This window comes from Podarcis filfolensis (genome assembly GCF_964270895.1).
Source record: "Podarcis filfolensis genome assembly, chromosome: 4".
In the NCBI taxonomy this organism is placed as follows: Eukaryota; Metazoa; Chordata; class Lepidosauria; order Squamata; family Lacertidae; genus Podarcis; species Podarcis filfolensis.
The window spans coordinates 39,916,461-39,938,398 of NC_139607.1; the positions used below are offsets into that span (position 1 = coordinate 39,916,461).

General features: G+C 39.2%; 1 protein-coding gene across 2 annotated transcripts in view; it reads left to right on the plus strand.

Annotated features, from left to right (window-relative positions):
• Nucleotides 1–21,938, plus strand: part of REPS2 (RALBP1 associated Eps domain containing 2) — an 83,638-nt gene that overhangs the window by 32,403 nt on the left and 29,297 nt on the right. For both annotated transcript variants that reach the window (XR_014547766.1, XM_083612298.1), the window contains exons 9-16: nucleotides 937–1,028; nucleotides 1,910–1,981; nucleotides 2,921–2,990; nucleotides 3,680–3,754; nucleotides 5,444–5,486; nucleotides 7,642–7,778; nucleotides 19,792–19,853; nucleotides 20,838–20,915. Coding sequence is in view for 1 of the 2 variants with exons in the window: in XM_083612298.1 (XP_083468424.1) it covers nucleotides 937–1,028; nucleotides 1,910–1,981; nucleotides 2,921–2,990; nucleotides 3,680–3,754; nucleotides 5,444–5,486; nucleotides 7,642–7,778; nucleotides 19,792–19,853; nucleotides 20,838–20,915 (629 nt within the window). In the remaining variant the exon portion in view is untranslated. The remainder of the gene's footprint in view (nucleotides 1–936; nucleotides 1,029–1,909; nucleotides 1,982–2,920; nucleotides 2,991–3,679; nucleotides 3,755–5,443; nucleotides 5,487–7,641; nucleotides 7,779–19,791; nucleotides 19,854–20,837; nucleotides 20,916–21,938) is intronic.

Consider the following 21,938-nt stretch of genomic DNA (forward strand, 5'->3'; position numbering starts at 1 on the left):
ACAAGGAGGATATCTTCACCAGAATTAATTTATTTCTTTCTTTTTTAAAATAAAATTTTTATTAAAACTTTTTCATAATGTAATAAGAGAAAAGAAACTATTCTAAACACAAACAAAACCAGAGACAGAGAAGATAAAATGCAGAGTCCTCTCTTGAAGGTAGCTCTTAACCCTTGTCTCACACAGAAAGTGGTGGACCCTCTCAGCTCTCACCCTGGGAAGTCTTCCCTTCCCTGCCTCTCACTCAGAGTCCTTAACACAAACTATCCACCACCTTCACATGTGTGTAACCCTTGGACTCCAGTTACGGCCCAGAGCAGCAGATACTAATGGAAAACTAAAGGGGGGGGGGAGAGAGAGAAGAAAGTTATTTTCAGTTTCCAATATTTCTGGCATTACATAGAAACCAGATTTCCCAGTCAATTTCAAAACTAATCGGTGAGTTATGAAATGGCACTGTTTAAACATCCAGAGTTTGTTCTAAGAACACAGTCCTTTATTTGCACATAACAACAAACCAGGAACCCTAGAATATGAAACTAACTTTAGTGGAGTTGTCCCCCCAGCAGCACATAGTGGGGTGAAGAAATCTGTGGCCCTCCAAAAGTTGTTGGACTCCAACTCCCATCAGCCCCAGCAAGCATGACCAGTGGTCGGGGTATTAGGAGTTGGAGCTCAGAAACATCCAGAGGGCCACAGGTCCCCCAGTGGCTCCAAATAAAAATCAATAGTTTTTCCTCCATAAAAATGGCATGTCCATAGCCCTGGAATAGAATAAAAGAGCATTTTAAAATAAAAAGTACTTGTCAGATAATAGTACACAATATATTAAGGAAGAACGTTAATACAGTGGTGCAGTTCACAGAAAATGTTCACAGTTCACATAAAGGTTAATGCAAGGACTTATTTGTTTTTCTATCTTTTTCTTCGATTTAGCTCCTCTTCAGCCTAAAAGTGATCGTGTCTTGAATTCTTATTCAGAATCATTGGCAGCAAGTCAACAAACAAGGGACTTCAGTAGGACTGAAGTAAGAAAAACTCACCTGCTGGTGTGTTTTTTAAAAACGCACCTCTGTTTTGCTTGTCACTTCTTTTAAATTTAATTTAACTTTAATTTTAATTTTTTAAAACAAACGGTTGAGAGAGAGAGAGAGAGACTTTGTATCCTGTATGAGACTGATTTAACCGTTGGATAATCAACACTCCATGCTTAGTTTACCTTTAGCAGGTTACTCTCTGTGCTCCTGGCTAGACCTTCTATGCATAATGGACTATAAGTGGTTATAGAGAAACGTGTAGTGTGGGCAACCTTTGGTGCTCCGGATGTTGCTGAACTACAACTACCATCAGCCAAAGCAAGCATATTTGATGACCAGAGATTAGGGCCAAAGGTTCCCCACATCTGGGATCAGCTGTAGAATGTGTTGAGTGATAGTACAGATAACAAGGAGAAACCCAGAAAGACAAGGTCAGCGCCAGACTTTGGACAGCCAGTAGTATGGAGCTGCCAATGAGCCCCCAATATTCGCACAGGCAATGCCCAACCTGGTTGAGCTTCAGTATGAGGGTGGAGCTTCAATTCTAGTATGAGGCCATGTTTCAATTCTTTATACCACCTATATATGGTCTGCCCATACATAATTTTATTCTTACTCTAGAAACAATTTCTCACTATAAGCTACAATAAATACGAGACTGGGAAACTTTGGTTGCCTGGCTTCAGCAATAGATTTGTTGTTAAAAGTTTCTTTCAAAACTGAACAAGAATTATTCAATTGTCACTGCTATATAACTGTTTGTGAAAGCTTCTAGTCTTAGAATTTATACTGATGTGCCTTTTCACACTACAGAGGATGATCTATGCTTCTCTCTCTCATTTATTTTATCCCTCAATTTTAAAAATAACCAGCTTGAAACTGTTCGCGAAGATCCAAGCAACTCGGAACCATTGATTCTCTTTGAGGCAACTTCCACTGACCCAGTTGGTGACCATTTCTTTATATTTTTTGTATTAGTCGCTGTGTAGAATTGCATTTATTTATTTATTAAATTTATAAACAGCCCTTCATTCCAAAGATCCACAGAGTAATTTACAGCATAAAAGTACAAAATGAAAACACAAAAGATATAGCACACCCAAAACAAACGAACAAACAGAAAAAACCAGTAACCTCCCTCAGTTTTGATTTTACTTATATACCCTTTTGTATCCTTGCTGAAAAAGTATTACTGCATGTGCATTTAAAAAAGATGACTGTGGAATAGTAGGAGAAAGAGAGGTTACTTCATTGGATAATTTCCTGGCAAATACATTGCTGGAACTATAACCTGTTAACAAATTGCATTTGGACAATTCTCATACAATAGGACCTGTTCACATGACCCTGAAAAATGATTGAAATATGAGATGAACCAACAGGCTGATTGTGATTGCAAGGCAGTCATCATATGATTGTTGGGTTACAAGCATAAGTTTCAGGTTTTCACTGTGGACAGAACTCTTGCTGCAATGTACTGTGTTAGATGTAGTAAAAGAAGAGAACAAGACTTTGGCTGCAATATGGAACACAGTTTCTTGTAAATAAGTCACTGAACACAATGGAGCTTACTACTGAATAATTGTATGTAGAATTGCCGTTTATATCACATTTGTGAAGCAATTCCTTTGCTGTTTCACTTCCTTTCAAATTCAGCCCACCAGCTTGCTTTGTGACGCATAGTTTAGCTTCAAAACTAGATTATATAATATAGGAAATTAAATTTGTCCTGATTGTACTCTTCTTCTAAGGTCTTCTCCTGAGGTCTCTCCAGACCTACAGGTTTCTGTCAGCCTGTAACCTCTAAAATGATTTGCAGGTTGCCCTTCTCTATTTCTTTTTCTTTTTTAAATTACAAGCTTACTTTTCCTCTCTTTTATAAGGAGACTTCACTTGAAGAGATGTCTGATAAAGTTGCCCTGACACAGGACACAGTTAATGATGACAAACAAGGTACAATAGCAAACTGCTGTCTTTTAATTAATTAGGTTTCAGCTGAAAATGGATAATTTATACAGTTCCTCTTGGTTAAGAAAATGAAATGAAACTGGGCATCTTCGGCAAGGCATGTGGCTCCTGTCAATGAGGGCTCCCCCCCCCGGCCCCCGTCCTCTTACCTACTGAAAAAGCTCAGTGCTTGTATTTCGTAATCAAGATTGATGCTTCTGCATAACTGCCTCAGACAGTATTGATTTCTCACACAACCATCTGTGGAACAACATTATAGTAATGTTATAAGAACTAAGGCTAAGCTCTGGTAAGGTTATGCATGATATATGTACTATTCTTACCCATTTAGCTACGAAATGTTTTTCCTAAGCTTCTGCATACTTTATCCTGGGCTTCCAATGGTTTACATCTCAACTAAAAACTCATAAGGGTAGTTTACTGTTGGGAAGTCTATGCAGGAAACAACAAACATTATTGAAGTTAAATGTATCTTGAAGCTGATCTATATTATGTAACTTCAGCGTTGGTCTTAGATAGCCCTGATAACTCTCTGTGTGAGCTGAATTCTTCTTAGCGTGTGACAAGGACATTTATAGGGACATATAAGAGTTAGAAGTGGTAACTGGAATAACCTTTTTTCCTCTGTGGAATAATTAATAACAAGTAACATTCCGGTTTTTGTTTTTACTAAGGTCTGAAAGTTAGTGCTTCTTCCCAGACAATACAGAAGGAAGTCAAAGCATCTCAGCACTTGGCTGTCAAAACAGGTATGGAAAAATTCCTATATAACACAGAAGCAGGTTTGTTTTAATGTGGAATCTCTAAGTTTACTTACATTGGTGCTTGCTTCAGCATAAAATATATTTATTATTGGGTTATTAGCTATCGGCAGTATAAAGAAAATGGCTTCAAGGGTTTCCAGTATATATAAAGTATTGACCAGAATCTTGTGCATACATAGCTGTCTGCCTATTATAACTAATTGGCTCTACCTTGGAATATTTTTCCTCTTCACTGTGTGAAGTATTAGAGAAGCTTTTGTAAGACTTGTGTATTTGTTGGTCTAGTGAATGAAGGAAGAAAAATGAAAAGAAGCTTATTCCTTGTTACATTTAAACTTCAATCTTGTGCATAATCATTAGAATTTAATAGCACTTGTTTTTTCTCACATTGTTAGAAAAAGATATACTTTATTTTGATCTCTCTATAAAAGCTATCTTATTACATTTTTAAAACTGTTTCAAAAAAGAAATAATCCAAAACACACCTAGCAAAATTGGGTCGCTGAGCACCTGCTGCTGAAGTTCTGTCTCCTACATAAGAGGATTGTCATTAATGAATTAATAACTATCCCATCTTCCTTATGCAAAAAGTCCTGAACTTACACATGAGCTAAAGTGATGAGCCACTTAGTAAAATTTACTTATCTTCCTGAACTTTATTGACTGTCACTTTCGTTTAGTATAATACTGCCTCCTTATAGTTCATATAAACATACAGAAAAATGTACCACTTGAAAGGAGATGTATATGTCTGAATGGTCCTGCATGTTAAAACCAAACCACTCTATATATAAAAAGTTAGTATCTCAGGAAGAAATAGTATATCTTAGGTATCTTCCTGTTCTGTAAGTTTTCTATGTTCTTTGTTTTTAGAACAATCAATAGATCATTGCTTGTCATGGCCAATTGAACCATCTTTGAGTTCTCCTCCCATGGCTGCAATTTTATGTGGTTATACAATGAAAACTTGTGACAGGTGCAGCAGTATAATAATGTATAGAATATAGCTGCACAGGCCAATTTGTATATTATTGCTATAGCATGAGAGGTTCACATGTCATACTGCTAATGGCCCAGTGCAGATAAAAAAATCTTAGTTCAATAAATGATGGTTTTATTGGGCCAGGAACAAGCTGTCCATTCAGAGTGGCTGGGAAAACCCAGTCAGATGGGTGGCAAACAAACAAACAAACAAACAGGTTTTCTGTCCAGTAAGTGGTATATACATTTTGCTAAATAAATAGAGTATAGTTTCTCATTATGTCTGAACCAGGGAACCTAAGGTTACTGACTTCCAAACAAGTCAGGTTAGCAAGCCAACTTTTTACCATGGCTTACTAACTTGGCTTGTTTGGAAGTCAGTAACCAGAGGTTTCCAGTTTGGATGAACCAAAAACTTCCCTGCTTGTTTCTTAGCTCACATGTGGGAGCACAAAGCTTGCTCATATCTCATCTTAATACACTGAGAGATGATTGTTCAAATGGAGTCTGCTTGTTCAAACCTCAGAATACAGTCAAGGATTTTTTAAAAATGTGAAATGCCTTATATCCAAGTGCTCAGTAGTGCTGTTCATAGGCAGCACATGTTTACAGTGATTCATCTTGAAGCATCACTGATAATTAGGGGAATCTGACTTCCTGAAAATATTCCTAACAAGTGATCCTTTGTTACAGTTGCTCAGGAATCTAACACACTTAAAGCAAGACCAAGATCCAGGTAAGCAAAGGCAAGAACAAAGAATAACTCATTTCTTTCTGTGTGCACCTGTTCTTGCCTGCTACCTTCTACAGGTTCGCAGTCTATGCATCCAGGTGTGAAAATAACTTGATGATTTCCCCTCCCCCCTTGCAAAGAAAAAAACCCATCATTATATAAAAAATGGAGGCTTGCTTGCTATGAATCATTAACCAGTTAGCAATTCTTGGCAGGGTAAAAGTAAGAACTACAAGTGATAGCTAGTGCATTTGTATGCTTAATCGCATAATATATATAAACTATTCACATATGATGGGAGAGTGAACTAAAATTGAAGAGATTGATTTTTTAATCGTGCAGAGCAAAATAATGGAAATTCCTGTTAGAAAACGTTCAGGAAATCCATCTGAATCCCTTGGCAGTGAAAAAGACAGCTACAGGTAGGGGAATTTATCTAGATGAAGTGAAATGATTTGAATTGAGCGAAGTAGATGTAAATATAATTGGTTGGGTAAAGGCTCACAATGATGCCTAAATCTAACTCAGATTTAGGCATGCATAAAACAGAAGTTTAAGCATGTGTAACTCTGCACTGTTTAAGAATCCTCATGAAAATTCATAATGATCTTAGTGTTTTGTTTCCATTTTTAATGAAACGGTAACAAACATCAACTATATTCTAGTCAGCACTGAAAACAGTTATTGGCTTAGATCCAAAGACCTATGTGTAGAGTTCTGCACATCCCCAAGACTTCCCTGTGCCTCATTTGCAACCACTCAGTTGCTAAGAAAGTTGCCCAAGGTGCATGTGGATGAGAGATCGTTGTTGTGCTCAGGTTCTGCTTGCAGTGGTTGGCCACTATGAGGACCTTTTGCAGGAGTAGATAGAACTTTGGCCTAATCCAACAGGCTGTTACGTTCTTAACTGTGATGATTTCTGTTATTTGCCTGAATGGAGGATACTTGTGTGTGGGTAGAGGTAGTGTAGAAACCTTTGATACTTGCAGAGCTTCAGTGTAGCCTATCAGGCTTGTGCAGAGCTTATCAGAGGCCTGGGACAAGAGTCTTGTTGGAATAAAGTTATAATTTTATTGCCCTTTTAAAATGTGCTTGGGGGGTTATTTTGATTATGTATTTTGTGTTTATATATTGTGATTTTATCTTGTGAACTGCCCTGAGACCTGTGTGTAGGGCGGTATACAAATTTAATAAATAATAAACTCAAACAAAACCCCCAGTCTGTCCCTAATTTTTTTGCTTTGGCCTCCGAGGCCCAGGGCAAGGGTACCCAGCTGCTCCCCCACCCCCTTGCATGGGCCTGTTGTACAAAGGTAAGAGTCACAACAGTTGCTCCTCACTTTTTGCGTCTGGCCCAGCCTAGGATTAAGGCCCCAGAAGTTTGTTCATGAGGGAATGTGGCCCTTAGGTTAAAAACAAAAAAGTCTAGCTCTGCAGCATTCCATGCCTTGGTCTTGCAATGTAATATATACAACTAAGGAGTTTTCAAAAACTACCCATCTCTAAAAGCCACAGTTTTTAGAATGTCAGTTATACGTAAGACTCCTTACTATAAAGAATTGCACACACTATATGTGTTGTGTACACTTGCCTGTATCGTATTCAAAATCCTTCAGTATGTAATCCCTGGAATGATCTGTTTCCGATGTTTTATGTACACATTTCCATCCATATATAGGCTTACCATATATTATCCTTAAATAAAGTGCATTTAAGTGTGATTTCTGCCGATGATAGCTAAAGGCGAGGAGCCAAGTCATCAGATAACTATGAGGCACTTATCCTAGTTCTACCCAAAGAACATCCTGGCACAGTACTATGACTTGTGTGTGTTTGAAGGAGGTGTTACAATCCTCATACAGTAGAGAAGTTTCACATGGTAGGTAATTACATCCTTTCCACTGACACCACAATAATGCTTAATATGAATCAGAATTCTGCCTGTATGACACACACAGTTCACATTAAATATTATTGCGGAGTGGACTCAAGCTGGCTCCACCATGTGGCTGTAAAGCACTGTCCCTAAACATAAAGCCAGGGGGGATGTCATATTTAATGAATACATTCTTCCAGTGTTTGTTTTTTACAACCTTTGCAGTAGGCATAAAAACCCCAGTAGCTTTCCCCTTTTAATCTTGTCTTTTTTTTACCCAAGATCTTATTCAAGCACATCTATAGAAGATGCAATGAAAAAGGGGGGAGAACCACCAACCCCCCCACCAAGGCCACAGAAATCACATTCCAGAGCATCCTCCTTAGATCTCAATAGGATGTTCCAGCAAAACACACAAGGTAAAGTTTCGCAACCCTTTATATATGGCCTCTGCTGGTTAATGGTTGTTAATACTGTAATAGGCTTTAAAGGCAACTGTAGTAGTTACATGCCAAACAATTTCCCAGTCATTTGCACAGGCACTTACAGCTGCTTCTTCATTTCTTGATGTTGCAATATCAGATGACAATTTGAATATTCAATGGGTCGGCACAGATAGAACTTCCTTTTCACTCACTGTCAGTGCGAGTTGAAAGTGCCACTCAACTGAGTTGCTGGACTTACTCTTCTTCCGGGAGTCATGAGGAAATGTGTCCTGCCCAGCCGTGTTCCAGGGGATCTTCCAAACCACCAAGGCTGTTGTGGGCATAGACAGCAGCAACAGGCAACCCAAAGTCCAATTCCAGGCAATCAGAGGTTCCAACAAGGGCTCAGGCAAGAGGCAAGTCGAGGGGTATTCCAAGGTGCAGGTAAGCCAAGGCCAAGGATCAGATACAAGACCCAGGGCTAGTAGCAAGATGTTGTTCCAGCAGCAGACCACCAGCCCCCTAGAATCTTCTACAGAGAATCCTTCTCATAAGGAGGAGTCCTAAATCACAGCTTACGAGGAGTCCTCTTCTGCACTCAAGCATTCTACTTGACTGTGTGGGTCTTGGTCTGCCTCTTGAGGTGCCATCATTCCCAGGATTTCAGGGGTGGTTCTGTCTCTGCTTCAGAAGCTGAGCTTCGTTTCTGGGGGGTGGTATGCCTGCCAGTCTCACCCAAAGGCCCCCCTTTTTCTTCCTTGACTGTTGTGAGCCATTCCTGAGCTTCTGTGGGCTCTAAATCACCCTAAGACAGATTCTTCTCAGGTGAGGAGTCCTCTGTCAGGGATGGATATATAAAAGTTTATAAAAGTTAGAAACTGCTTGATTGTAAAAAACCCTCAAAGAAGTTTACAAAAAATGGGAAATGAAGCCATGTACTTGCATTGGTGAACCAGTCTTTAGCCCTTCATGTTTACTGGTTGAACAGTGCATTCCTGTATATAACCTTGCTCTGAAATGCCCACTGCTTCCAGAGAACTTCTAGTAAACAGACAAGTTTGTCAAATTTCCTCCTCCTGGATTATATGCAGCATGCTAGCCAAATATTATGGTCTTACTGGTGTTTGATACACCCCAGGTTTTTGCATATATTTATCAGATAATTGATAGGCTGCAATACTATATATGACAGTTGTGCAATGCCAGATATGGCTTAAGAAAACGCAACTGCATGTTAGCACAGTTTAAAGCTCATGAGTAAGAGGGACTCTTCCTTTGGTTCAAAACTAATAGGATAGTTTTTTGTTAAAAATAAAGCAAATTCTGTAGCTTATGGACCAAGTTTAGTGTATTACTACTCAGCTATTTGCATATTCTTCTTGGAAAACAGCACATGGCAGCTGCTTGGGTTTTTTAAATTAAACATTTTTTCAAATGACTGTCAAACTTCAGGTGAAGCCAAAGCTGCCATTTTAGATGCCTGGCAAAACTGTCATCATTTATGTCTTTAAGCTTGCTCTCACCTCAGCAGTGCCATCCTTTTGCAAAGTTGCTGGTGACTTTGGCTAGGAAAAAAATCTGTGCCTCCATCGTATGGAGATTTTGTCGATTTGTAATCATCTGAGAAACCAATCATACAATTTTTGTTTCGGAGGGGTTCTTTTTCATTGTTTGCTTACTATCCATTGATGAAGATTTATTTATTAATTTATTAAATGTATGTCTCTTCTTATACATACATACAAATATTGCCTAAGGGATAACTCAGCCAGTAGAGCATGAGACTCTCAGGGTTGTGGGTTTGAGCCCCATGTTGGGTGAAAGATTCCTTCGTTGCAGGGGGTTGGACTAAATGATCCAAAAGGTTTGGTGTGTGTATTTATATGTTTGCATATATAATTTTATAGATGCACACACATCCAACTATCTTTGGTAATAGTGGAGACCGCAGCACTGTGATATGTTTTCATTATGATGCAGTGACCCAAAAAAGCATCTCTCAACAATTCATCATGCTGCCTTCTGTGTCTCTGCTTTGCATACTGAACATTTCTGGTTCCAGGACTTCTTCCACCTGGCCAGCTTTGTACTGCTCCTTCTGCTACAGACTGTGCAAATGGCTGCTTAATTCCTTAACAGAAGAGCTGGTGTGTGCCAGCAATTTGCCTCATGCTGCATTTCCTATGCTGTGTTCCTTTTAATCATGCTGTGTTTAATAGTCTGATCAGTACATTAAATTAAGAAAGGTGGCAACTCAGACTAGTCTTTCAAGTTTTATATGGCTGGATAAAAACCAACAAAGCCCACCCACAGAACACTTAAGGTATTGCTTAAATTTAAGATACTGGTACAATCTTCTGCCGGCTATGCATGCTTAGTATAATTTAAGTCTTCATCAAACTGTGATGAAGCCACATAAATTAAATGGGTTATGTAAAATATAAGCAGAATCAGAGCATTTAGATCCTATAGACATTGCCATGTAGTCTTCTGTCATATAGCTCTGCATTTAGGGTTGTATTATTCAGAAAGCCCACAAATGCATGTGAAATAGGAACTGAGCAGGCATCTGGGGTTTTTCCTTAGCCTTCTATAATTACAGGGAAAAGTCATACAAAGCTTCCACCTGTAAATCATGAATTCCCATTCATGTTAAATGTACTATTCTATTCAAGTTGCTTTATGACAGCAGGCTGTGGATGAAAGGGCACCTTTCCCCCCTGAAAAACTTGTACAAGTCCTGAATAAATGAGCAGAGCCGTACACTCCTGCTTCAGAATCTGGAGCTAGGTAATTAATTTTTAACACAGTCACAAGCTATGTATTTGGAGCTGGATGTTTGAAGAAAATAGCAAAGCAGAACTTTAAACAGTAGAATACAGGAACTTACTTATAGACTGGCACTGATGAAAGAGAAGCAAAACATTTTGCCTTACCAGTTTTTTTTCCAATCAGAAGGGGTAATTCAAAATTGAAAGGGTACCTCAGTGATAATCTTGGCATACTGGAATTTTAACAAAGATCGTGTCCTTTCAAATTGACCTGATTTAAACAAGTATTAAGGAGTTTGTAATTGCACGTACTAGAAGTGTAGATTAAATAATGAACACCAGGATCCAAGGTTGTTGCAGGGAGTTTCCATGCAGATATTGGGGTTTAATATTCATCTAATAGCCCCTTTCCTAGCAGAGCCCCTGAGGGAGTGACACGTTGAATGCTTCTTGGTCCATGGAGGAATATGCTCAAATGTGAGCCACCATTGAAAACAGGACAGGGAAATGCAAGCTTTTTTTAAAAAACAACAACTAATAATTACCATATTTTTCCATGTATAAGACTAGGTTTTTCCCTTTAAAAAAGGCAAAAATTAGGGAGCATCTTATACATGGATACATCTCCTCCCATTTTCTTAATCTGAGTCCCCCAAAATAGGGGCGTTTTATACATGGGGGCATCTTATAGATGGAAAATACGGTATGTATCTTACATATCTTAGTACATCAGTTATACAATTGTCATCGTTAATCTTACACTCCACACACTTGACTTCCACACACATCCCTCAGTGGGGTCTTATTTAGTCCTTGTTAAGCTGCATCTCCTTAATTGCCACCCATCTTCTGCTTATTTTTAACTGCTGCTCATATATCTAACCCCACTTGGAAGTTTATGTGATTGTTATATTTCTTTAAATATTCACAAAAGTATTCCCATGCTTGTTTTATATTGGACTCATCCTGATTTGTTATCTTTTCAGTCAACATTGCTAGCTCCGCGTATTCTATTAGCTTATTCTGCCAATCTATTTTTGTCCTTCCACTTCGGGGCATAAATTATTCTCACTGCTGTTATTGCATAAAGGAAAAGACTAAGTACTTTCTTGGGTATTTCCCCCTCTACTATACTCAATAAGAACATCTCTGGTTTCTTGGGAAACGAGCCCCTTAACATCTTTTTTAATTCTGAGTATATCATCTCCCAGTACTCTTTGGCTTTCTTACAACGTCTCCCCGTACATTTCTGAGCACAATTCAAAGTGTTGGTGCTGACCTTTAAAGCCCTAAACAGTCACGGCCCCCATCATTCAGCCTGGACATTGAGGCCCAGCACCGAGGGCCTTCTGGCGGTTCCCTCACTGCGAGAAGCGAAGTTACAGGGAACCAGGCAGAGGGCCTTCTCGGTAGTGGCACTCACTCTGTGGAACGCCCTCCCAGCAGATGTTGAGAAATAAACAACTATCTGACGTTTAGAAGAACATCTGAAGGCAGCCCTGTTTAGGGAAGTTTTAAATGACTGATGTTTTAATGTATTTTTAATCTTTTGTTGGGTATAAATAATAAATTATTATTACTATTATTATTATTATATTTGAACAATGGTAGCTCCAGCAGTTATGCTGGCATTTTCTTAGGGCATTCTAAGGTCACGCAGTATCCCAGTCTCACAGTATCCTCTCCCCAGCTTGCAGTGGTAAGGGAAGCCTCTTATCAGTGCCCCCTGTACCTCCCTGCTGCCAGGCGAAGAAGCCAAGAGATGGAGATTCCTTGGGTCTCTGGCTCTCTCTTTCCTTCTCCAGCAAGCCAGCCTTTCTCCTCTCAGGGCTATTGAAGCCCATGAGCTCCAAGAGCTCTTCATTAGGCCTTGGTGATAACAGCGGCTCCCTGTCATGGGCTGTGCTAACTGAGTTGCCCTGTAGAGTTGCATTGGGAACTTCTTAAAGGGGCAGTCATGTCCCTTTAAAGGAATCCCCTGGAGATCTTCACAGCCCCAAATGCAAAAAATAATAATTTTAAAAAACAGACTCAATTTCTGGGTTGTTGTTGTTGTTGAATATCTATTTTCCACAACCTTGATATGAAGGCCATGGGGTTTAGATTATATTGGCAGGATGTGCTGTGATGTGCTCTCTTCTCTCTGTGTGTAGTGCTGAACTGAATTGTTTCTAAGTGTGTGCATTTATGTAAGATCAAAGGAAGATCTTAACTTGTTTATAGAAATTATGAATCAGTACTTTCTAGCACCAGCTGCAGGTGTGTTGCGCCATTGCTCTTTCCATTTTTGACCCTTCTCCCCCTCCTGTTCTTTATATAAAGCACTTTGGACTTAAGATGATTATATACTGCACTGTGGAATTTTTATTGCTAACTACACTTAGACTACAGAGCCCTAAAGTTACATAAAAATGTAGCAAGCATTTCCAGAAATTTAGCATGCTTCAAGATGTCCACCTACTTCCATGGCACTTCTCATAGAAACAGAAATGTCTGTTATGCTTATTACATCTTTTTTGTGGAACTTAAGCCGCTGGATTACATACCCGTCTTTGATATCCACATGGAAGTGGCCCCAGTGAGCATAAATAAGCAAGATTTCTAATACAGTAGTTTCTCCATAAAACAAAATATACAATCTGCATTGTTTGGGATGTATTTTCATTTGCATAAAAATTGAAAGCCATAGTCTCTGTTCTGAATATTTTTAGAGTTTGACTTTCAGATTTTATTCAGTTGAGAATGAGTTCAGTTCCTAAATGCATGCACACATGCCATTACTGTCTCTAACAAGCCGAACCCAACAGTGACAAATCTAGCATGCCACTATACTTGCCTGTCTACTACATATATATTATAATATATAGAAATTCATTCACATGCATGTGCATATTTTCTTTCTTTCTCTCTGAGACACACACACACACACACACACACACACATTGCTCTCCTGCTTTGGAAGAGATTTTTGCTGATGCTCTGTTCTAAGAACTCTGGATTGTGCCTGGGAATAGTGCTAACATAAGCATACTACTTTCAAACAGGTCAGAGATATTCTGAAACAGCAGGATTTTATGAATATTTCATGAATAGCTTAAGTTAGAATTTTAGGATTAAAAAAAAGCAGGAAACTGGGTCAAACATGCCTGGTCTGAGCATTTTGCTTGCCTAGAATGCTGAATGCCCAGATACAGCAAATTTTTCCTAAGCTGAACAAGATGTAGCGCATATATATATATATATATATATATATATATATATATATATATCCTGTTGTGAGAGAAACAACTTAATGTTCTGAAATGAACTGCTTTCTGTACCTTTGGCAGTGCTGAAAAGATACTGCACATGAAACCCTTGCTTGGAAGAAGCCCCAGTTTATTATTTCCTTTTAATACAATTTGCTATTTCTCCTTGGGAATTTACCTGACCCCACAGATGGCAGTGTTAAGGGTCAGGACATGAACACACAATAAATATTTGCAATGGCTTTACAGCAAGTTTAATAAAAGGACAGCAAATGAAGACTTTTTGTAATCCTGTTGTGGTTAAAAATGAAGTTTTCAGTAGAAATTGATTTCAAGATATAAAGAAAAACTATGGCTTATTGGCAACACATAGTTCAAAGTAACTAGTTTCTCATTTAGGTGCTGCTAAATGCATTTCAGAGCACCTTCACTGAAAGAATGCAGGACTGATTATGAAACCTGTTTTTAGATTGCAACATGATGGATTCATTTGTGATGTTGCTTCACTTTCAGTCTATATATGCACACTGGGAAGATCTGGGGAACTTCCTGACCTATATACCTACCGTATTTTTCGCTCTATAACACGCACCCGACCATAACACGCACATAGTTTTTAGAGGAGGAAAACAAGAAAAAAAATATTCTAAACGAAACAGTGGATGTATGATTTTTGTGGTTCATGCTGTGGCCACAGACATGTGATCTTGCGGTGAGTTTGGGGTAGCCCAATGCAAAAATCCTGAGGATCCATGTGGATCCATGCTTTGTAACCACGTTTTTGCACCACTGCGGCCCCAGGCAACAGTGGGTGCGTGATTTTTTTGGTGCAAGCTGTAGCCATGGACATGCTATGTGATCTGATGGTGAATTTGGGGTGACCCAGTGCAAAAATCCTGAGGATCCATGTGGATCCGTGCTTTGTAACCAGGCTCTCTGTCCCTCTCTTCTCCCCATTCAGCGGCTCTTCTCCCACTTTGCTGTTTCAAAGCGAGCAAAGCGAGCCACGGAGGAGGGAAGGAAGGGGAACCATGGATCCTCTGCTCACGACTGCAGCAGATCCCCTCGGCATCCGTAGGCATTCGCTCCATAACACGCACAGACATTTCCCCTTACTTTCTAGGAGGAAAAAAGTGAGTGTTATGGAGCAAAAAATACGGTATATACATTTTATGAACACAGACTTAACACACACTCGTGATTACTCCCATCAGTCCCAGCAACTGTGGGCTAATGGCCAGGGTTGATGGGAGTTGTAGTTCAGCAACATCTGGAGGACCAAATGTTCCTCTACACGTGGGCTTTGTGAATTCCAGCACAGGAATGTCTGTTTTGCAACAAATAATCTTGTGTCACCTAAAGACTAACACATATCATTACTACTTACATTTCCATGGACTCAAGTCTGCTCTGGAAACTCTGTGTAAGAGATGTGTGATACATCCTTTGACTTTTTGTCTTGCTGTAAGGATAACATGACATGACTGCAATATATACCCAGGTTTCATATGCTGTAGCCTCCAACTTTTCCAGGACTAGAACCCAGTTTTATTATTTTAATCAAATATTCTGCTACTCCACTCTTAATGCAACCTAGAAGAACTTGGGGATTGGCTAATTCAAGATTGGCAGGGTTTCTATGTTGCTGTTTAAAGAGTTACCTTTCACCTCCAGCTATGTGCACAATATACGCTGGATTTTTTTTCTTAGCATACCCATTTCTTCCCAGTCATCAGCCAAATAGAGGTATAACCCACAACTATATGTATAACCAATGTATACCCAATACAATTTTGTTTCTGCGATAAAGAGGAGACCATAGTGATGCTGCTTCCCCTACTGAGCTCTTTTGACAATCTCCACGGCTCTGATCATTGCGCCCTGTTATGTGATTGGTGGCTGCACGTTTTTAATGGTTTTTAAGTGCTTTATGTATGTCCTTAAATTGTTCTTTATTTTTATTTTTTGTTTCATCACTAATGTGTTTGCCACCCTGGGCTCCTTTGGGAGAAAGGGTGGAATACAAATTTAATAAACAAATAATTTTCCCAGTTGACAAATTAAATACAAGGTGTTACAAAGAGAAGGTTGATCACGCCTGCTTTCCCAAGGTGTCTGTTCACCAGACAGGTAATGAATATCTGATGCACATAAGACCTTTTCATACATTACATACGTGAAGAAGGTTCACATGATGATTAGGGTCACACACTTCTGTCCTGGCAACATGCACCTGGGCTAGGCCTGTGCCGATATCTGGCAGATATCCTCTGGAGAGGAGTCCCTGTGTGGGGGCTTCTGTCCTGTACCCTGCATTATTATTTATTGTATGTATTCTCCACTTTCTGCAGAAAATATCTCAAAGCATCTGACAATTGTAAAATATGTTGTTGTTGTTGTTTAGTCGTTTAGTCGTGTCTGACTCTTCGTGACCCCATGGACCAGAGCACGCCAGGCACTTCTGTCTTCCACTGCCTCCCGCAGTTTGGTCAAACTCATGCTGGTAGCTTCGAGAACACTGTCCAACCATCTCGTCCTCTGTCGTCCCCTTCTCCTTGTGCCCTCCATCTTTCCCAACATCAGGGTCTTTTCCAGGGAGTCTTCTCTTCTCATGAGGTGGCCAAAGTATTGGAGTCTTAGCTTCACGATCTGTCCTTCCAGTGAGCACTCAGGTCTGATTTCCTTCAGAATGGAGAGGTTTGATCTTCTTGCAGTCCATGGGACTCTCAAGAGTCTCCTCCAGCACCATAGTTCAAAAGCGTCAATTCTTCGGCGATCAGCCTTCTTTATGGTCCAGCTCTCACTTCCATACATCACTACTGGGAAAACCATAGCTTTTACTATACGGACCTTTGTTGGCAGGTGATGTCTTGCCAACAAAGGTCCATATAGTCCGTATAGTTGTAAAATATACAGAATACAAAATAAAAGGCAACATCAAAAGATAAAACAAGGATTAATAAAAGTACTAATCTGTGGAATCCTCAGCATGCATGGGGAGGAACACACACACAACCTTTTGAAAGAAATAAATGTCACCACCGACATCAGGCTGGCAGTGAAATTTAAAAGGCTTTCCTTAGTGGCTGTCAGTTCCACCTGCATGTAGAGAAGGGTGGGAATAAGGTTTTCCAGCAGAGAAGGGTGGTGATGTGTAAGAAAATGGTTTTATCAGTGGGGAATTGTTATCAGGAGTAATTGGATAATAGTGTGAAGAATTATCGGAAAGACTTTCCTACAGAGGAAAGATTAAAATGTGAAAACAGTCATTCCCAAATATGTACAACCCTTGCAACTCTATGGGGGGGGGGACTATTTAGTAGAGGTCTAAGGATGCACTTTAAGGGATACAAGAAACACAGAAGTGAAATTCAGGGGCAAATCTACTTTCTTGCATAGCCATCAATTTAATTTAAAAATCTTATACAAGAAACCCTGAATTAGGGCAGTCACATTTGATACTTTCATTGGGATAAGTAAGCAAGTTATTTACTATTAAGAAGCTATCCATCCATTTGCTAATTGCATGGTTATGTCAGTCTCTCAAGCTGGAAATGCTACAAAAATGCCTCTTTTCATATGTAAAGCAATCCAAACTTTGTAGCACACACACCTTCCAAATGTTGAAATCTAAACCCACTGACCATTCCCTAAGAATCAGCAGCTGAGATTATTTTAACTGGAGACATCTGGGGTTGCCTCGTAGCGCACTTGGAAAATTCTAAGTTGCACCTAGGTTGATGTTCTGCAGAAACAAGTTAAATGTTTTATGTACAGTGGTACCTCTAGTTACGAATTTAATTCATTCTGGAGGTCTGTTCTTAACTAGAGACGTGCTTTCGCTAATGGGGCCTCTTGCTGCTGCTGCGCTGCCAGCACACAATTTCCGTTCTCATCCTGGGGCAAAGTTATCAACTCAAGGTAACTCTTACAGGTTAGCGGAGTTTGTAACCTGAAGCTTTTATAACCTGAGGCATTTGTAACTGAAGGTACCACTGTACTTAAAACTGGCCGATGTGATACCCTTGAGCTTGAACAAGTATTGAGTTCGCCTGGCAGTTCATCTGCACCTTCATGATACCACGTGAAAATCTTCCTCTTCAACCAGGCCTTTTTGGTTGACTAACATCTTACATACTTTTAATTGTGTTTGGTGGGGGGAGGGGGGTTATTGGATTGTTTTATTTTTATTTGTGTTTTTATCTTGTATTTTTATGCTGTGAACTGCCTTGAGATCTACAGACAAAGGGTGGTATATGAAATGAATGAATGAATGAATGAACGATGACATTCTGAAGTCTCTTTCAGAACTGAGTAACCTTTTTGTGTTTGTTGTTTCAACATTTAAAATTCTAGCATTTGCTGTTGCAACATTTAAATTCTAGTGTTTGTTGTTTCAACATTTAAAATTCTAGCACTAAGGTAATGCCATGGGAATGCTAAACAGAAAAATGATTCCTATATATACATTAATTGAAGCCTGTGTGCAGGCTTTTCATAGGTATCAAGCTGTGAGAAAAGGATGTTGGACTGGATGGGCATTTGGTCTGATCCAGCTGGACTGTTCTTTTCTGTAACCTTAAGCAGAGAACACATTTCTCGCCATAACCTTTGGTTTGAACATTCATATGATTTTTCACTTCAAAAACATGAGCAGCCTTAAACACACATGTGGAAAAGTGAGATATAAATATTTTAGATAAATTAAAATAAAAACTGGCTAAATGGGGAGGGGGAAATACCATTAACATAATACATGTTTTTTCTTACATTTGATGACTGCAATTTAACTTTTTTTCATCCTACAGATGTGTTTGTGGGTTTTATGGTTGACGTTACCTGAATTCTAATAGCTCACCACCTTGGTGTTTGGGTTTCAGCATGTCAGCAGACATTAACAGACTTCAATATTCTCATTTATTCCTTTTCTTTGTTTGTTACACATACCCTTGGCCAGCATTCACTATTTTCCTATAAATCTTAAAATGCATAAGTCTCTATTATTCCCATATGCTTTATAAATATCCCTGCCCAAATAAGTTTAAAAATGAGAACATGGTTAAGATTTGATATACTTAAAAAAATGCATGTGCAATAAGATGCATAGCTTAGGATACATTTATCTATGTAGCATTCTCATGGTGTGACTTTAGTGCTAGAATTTTAAATGTCCAAATAACAAACACAAAAGAGGTTGCTAAGTATCTTTTCAAATTGTGTTTGCTAAAAAGGATCAGCAGTTATAAGGGGTTGCTAGAAGGTTAACTATCAAGAGATTCTTCAGTCGTGCTTCGTGTGTACGTATAATCTATGTGTCATTATAATTGCTTCACAAAGCCTCGTCTTCTCTGCAGTTCTGGCCTCTAAAGGTTTATGGATTTAACTGAAGCCAGATTGGGAAGTATAATAGATGGTCCCATCATGGGTGTTAGCATCTCAGATTTCTGGCTCAGAGTAGAAGACTGAATTATATTATGTTACCATAAAGCCCTAAACTGACTTGTTTGGTCTCTTCCCTCTTCAGCTCCTGCCAAAAATATTTAAAAGCTACAACTAGCTCATCCAAGTGCCAGAACATCTAATTCCATGCACAGATGTTTTCTGTACAACTCCACTTTTTCACATCATCGCATTTTATTTTGAATGCTCTCTAATGTCCATGTTAGAATATTGCTTCACTTTTTAAAGGCAATAGTGTTTGTGACAAAGAACAGAAAACTCAAGGGGAGTTTAACTCTCATGTACCGAGCTCTGTATCTTTCACTGAAATTTGTTAATTGCATCGGCATTGACTGTATTTGTCATGTTTATTCTGAATAGATATGTCTCTGTGAGGTCATAGAAGATAGTGGTGATAGGTTCACTTGAAGTGTGTTTTCTTAAATTGATCTGAGTTTTTTAAAAATCAAATAGTGCTAATAGATTTGTTTAGTTCTAGGTTGCGTTCATTCATGTTGTTTTATCTCCTTCTGTTTTGTGTTTTTGTAGTTCGGGCGGGTTGGCTACCACCACCACCACCTGCTCTACCTCCTCGGCCTTTTGTAACACAGGTACGTATAAAACTTCAGCATGAGAGTATTTGGCTTAGTGTTGTCTTTAAAAGGAGCAATGGCCATTGGCAGAGTCTCCAGAAAGGCAAAGAGCAATGTTTCCTGGCACAGGTCTCAATTTGGGCCTTGGGACCATTTCCCCCAAACCATCCCACCTGCTGCACACTGACATCATACATGACGCCAGGTGGGAGGCAGGTAGAGACACAGCTGCCAGGAGCCTTAAAGTACATCCCCAATTATGCATTGGCATGAGAGGCTAGCTTGTTGGGAAGCAGGGCATAGGAAACGACAGTGGGCTTTGAGTCACCACCCAAGTAGGTGGCAACTCGGTACCTGCTTTCTTCAGGAATCAGCTGTGCAGCCAAAGAATTCAGTCATACAGCCTGTTCCTCCAGAAAGCAGGCTTGGAGTTATCTCCTGTCAAATGATAGATGGTAATATCAAGCCTGTTGGATCACCTGCACAACCAAGTAGTAGTTCAGCTGATCCCTGCAGAAAGCAGGCATGACATCACAGCAGGCTTCAGAGTGGCTTCTTGGCTTACTTAACCCGGATTTTGTTTTGTAGTGTGGGTGGAGTTTGGGATTTAGATCAACTCAGTGATAAACTTGTGCAGGTTCTTTTGAATGTGATATAATGTAGTACAAGTTGTTCACTTTGCGGAGTAGATTTTTGATTTGCAAGTTCTAGTTCTCTAGTTTTATCATTTTAGCTCCGTTTTCTGCCTTAAAACTGCATTCAGAATTCCATCACTCACAAGTGAGGTGACCATGATGCTTAAGGATATGTTGTATTTTTGCCTGTTTTTATAAGTTGTGGCAAATTGGATTCATTCTAGTGTTTTACTTTTTTTATTGTGTCATAAACCACCCTGGGATCATATGATGTAGAGTTGGCTAGATTTTCCCTAATTAATTAATATTATTCTGGACATTCTTGCCACCTAATATATCACAACTAAAAGTTTGTCCTCTGCTGCAGGTTTCTCATCCTGGCACAAATGCTGAAACAAATGCTCAACTCAAATCAAGCTACATAGACTTCAGGCTTCAAGAACAGGTACACCTTTAAATTGTAAGCGTAGAATTGATTTGGGTACGGATTGGGCTAACAACGGCAAGATTCCTCCTTTAAAAAAATATAAGCACTGTTGCCTGTTAAACACTTATTCCCTATACACTTGCAGTTTGGGAGAGATTAACATTCTGTATCAAATAATTCAATCTTTTTTTACAAAAAAATTACATACATAATCTTGGTATTTTGGCTGTGGTTAAGCACCATTCCTTTCTCACACCTTATATGTCTTGCAATAAAAACCTGCCTTAAAGTGGTCAAAATATTATACATACTAGTTGGAGATTGTAATTCAACTTTGCTGTTGCTCAAGTAGAGCAACTGGAGTTGTTAGAAGCATATGGGTTACATTACTTAATGGGGCCCTTGGCTGAAAAGAACATACATAACTAGAAGTGAAAGAGATTTGTTTTCAGAGGAGTGGGGTGATGGAAAAGATTCAAAGAGAAGCAGAATCTTGGCATTATGTAATTTTATGTGGTTGGGGTGTGTGCATGTGTGTAACTAGTTTTCTAGACCAGTGCAAAATAAATAAATATTTTCCTTCCAATCACTTGGTTGCAAAGAATTACCACACTCTTTTTATATGAATGCAGTAGTTGAGCAGCATTTTCTTTCAAAGACTCCAAATTTAGATTAAGTGGCTGAGAGAAATGTGGGTTATGCTAGAGATTTGGGACACCATCCTGTGTGGCAGCTTTCCTGCTATCAAAGGGTTCTGTTGGCATCCTCCATGCCCACATGCTTCTTGGGCAGCTGATTGCTCACACAAATAGAACAGTTGAATGAGCAATTATTTGCACATATCAGAGCCAATCTGTAATGGATGAATCAGCTGCTACCAATTTTACAAGTGTCCTTATTTGCATTTTATTCATGCGTTAACTCATGCAACCATATTGGCATGATATTTGAGATCTTTAATCTGATGCTTGTTGCACAGCATGGGGGGCCATTGTGCTGTACCTCTCTTCAGTTCGATTACTTGTGGGAAAATACCAAGAA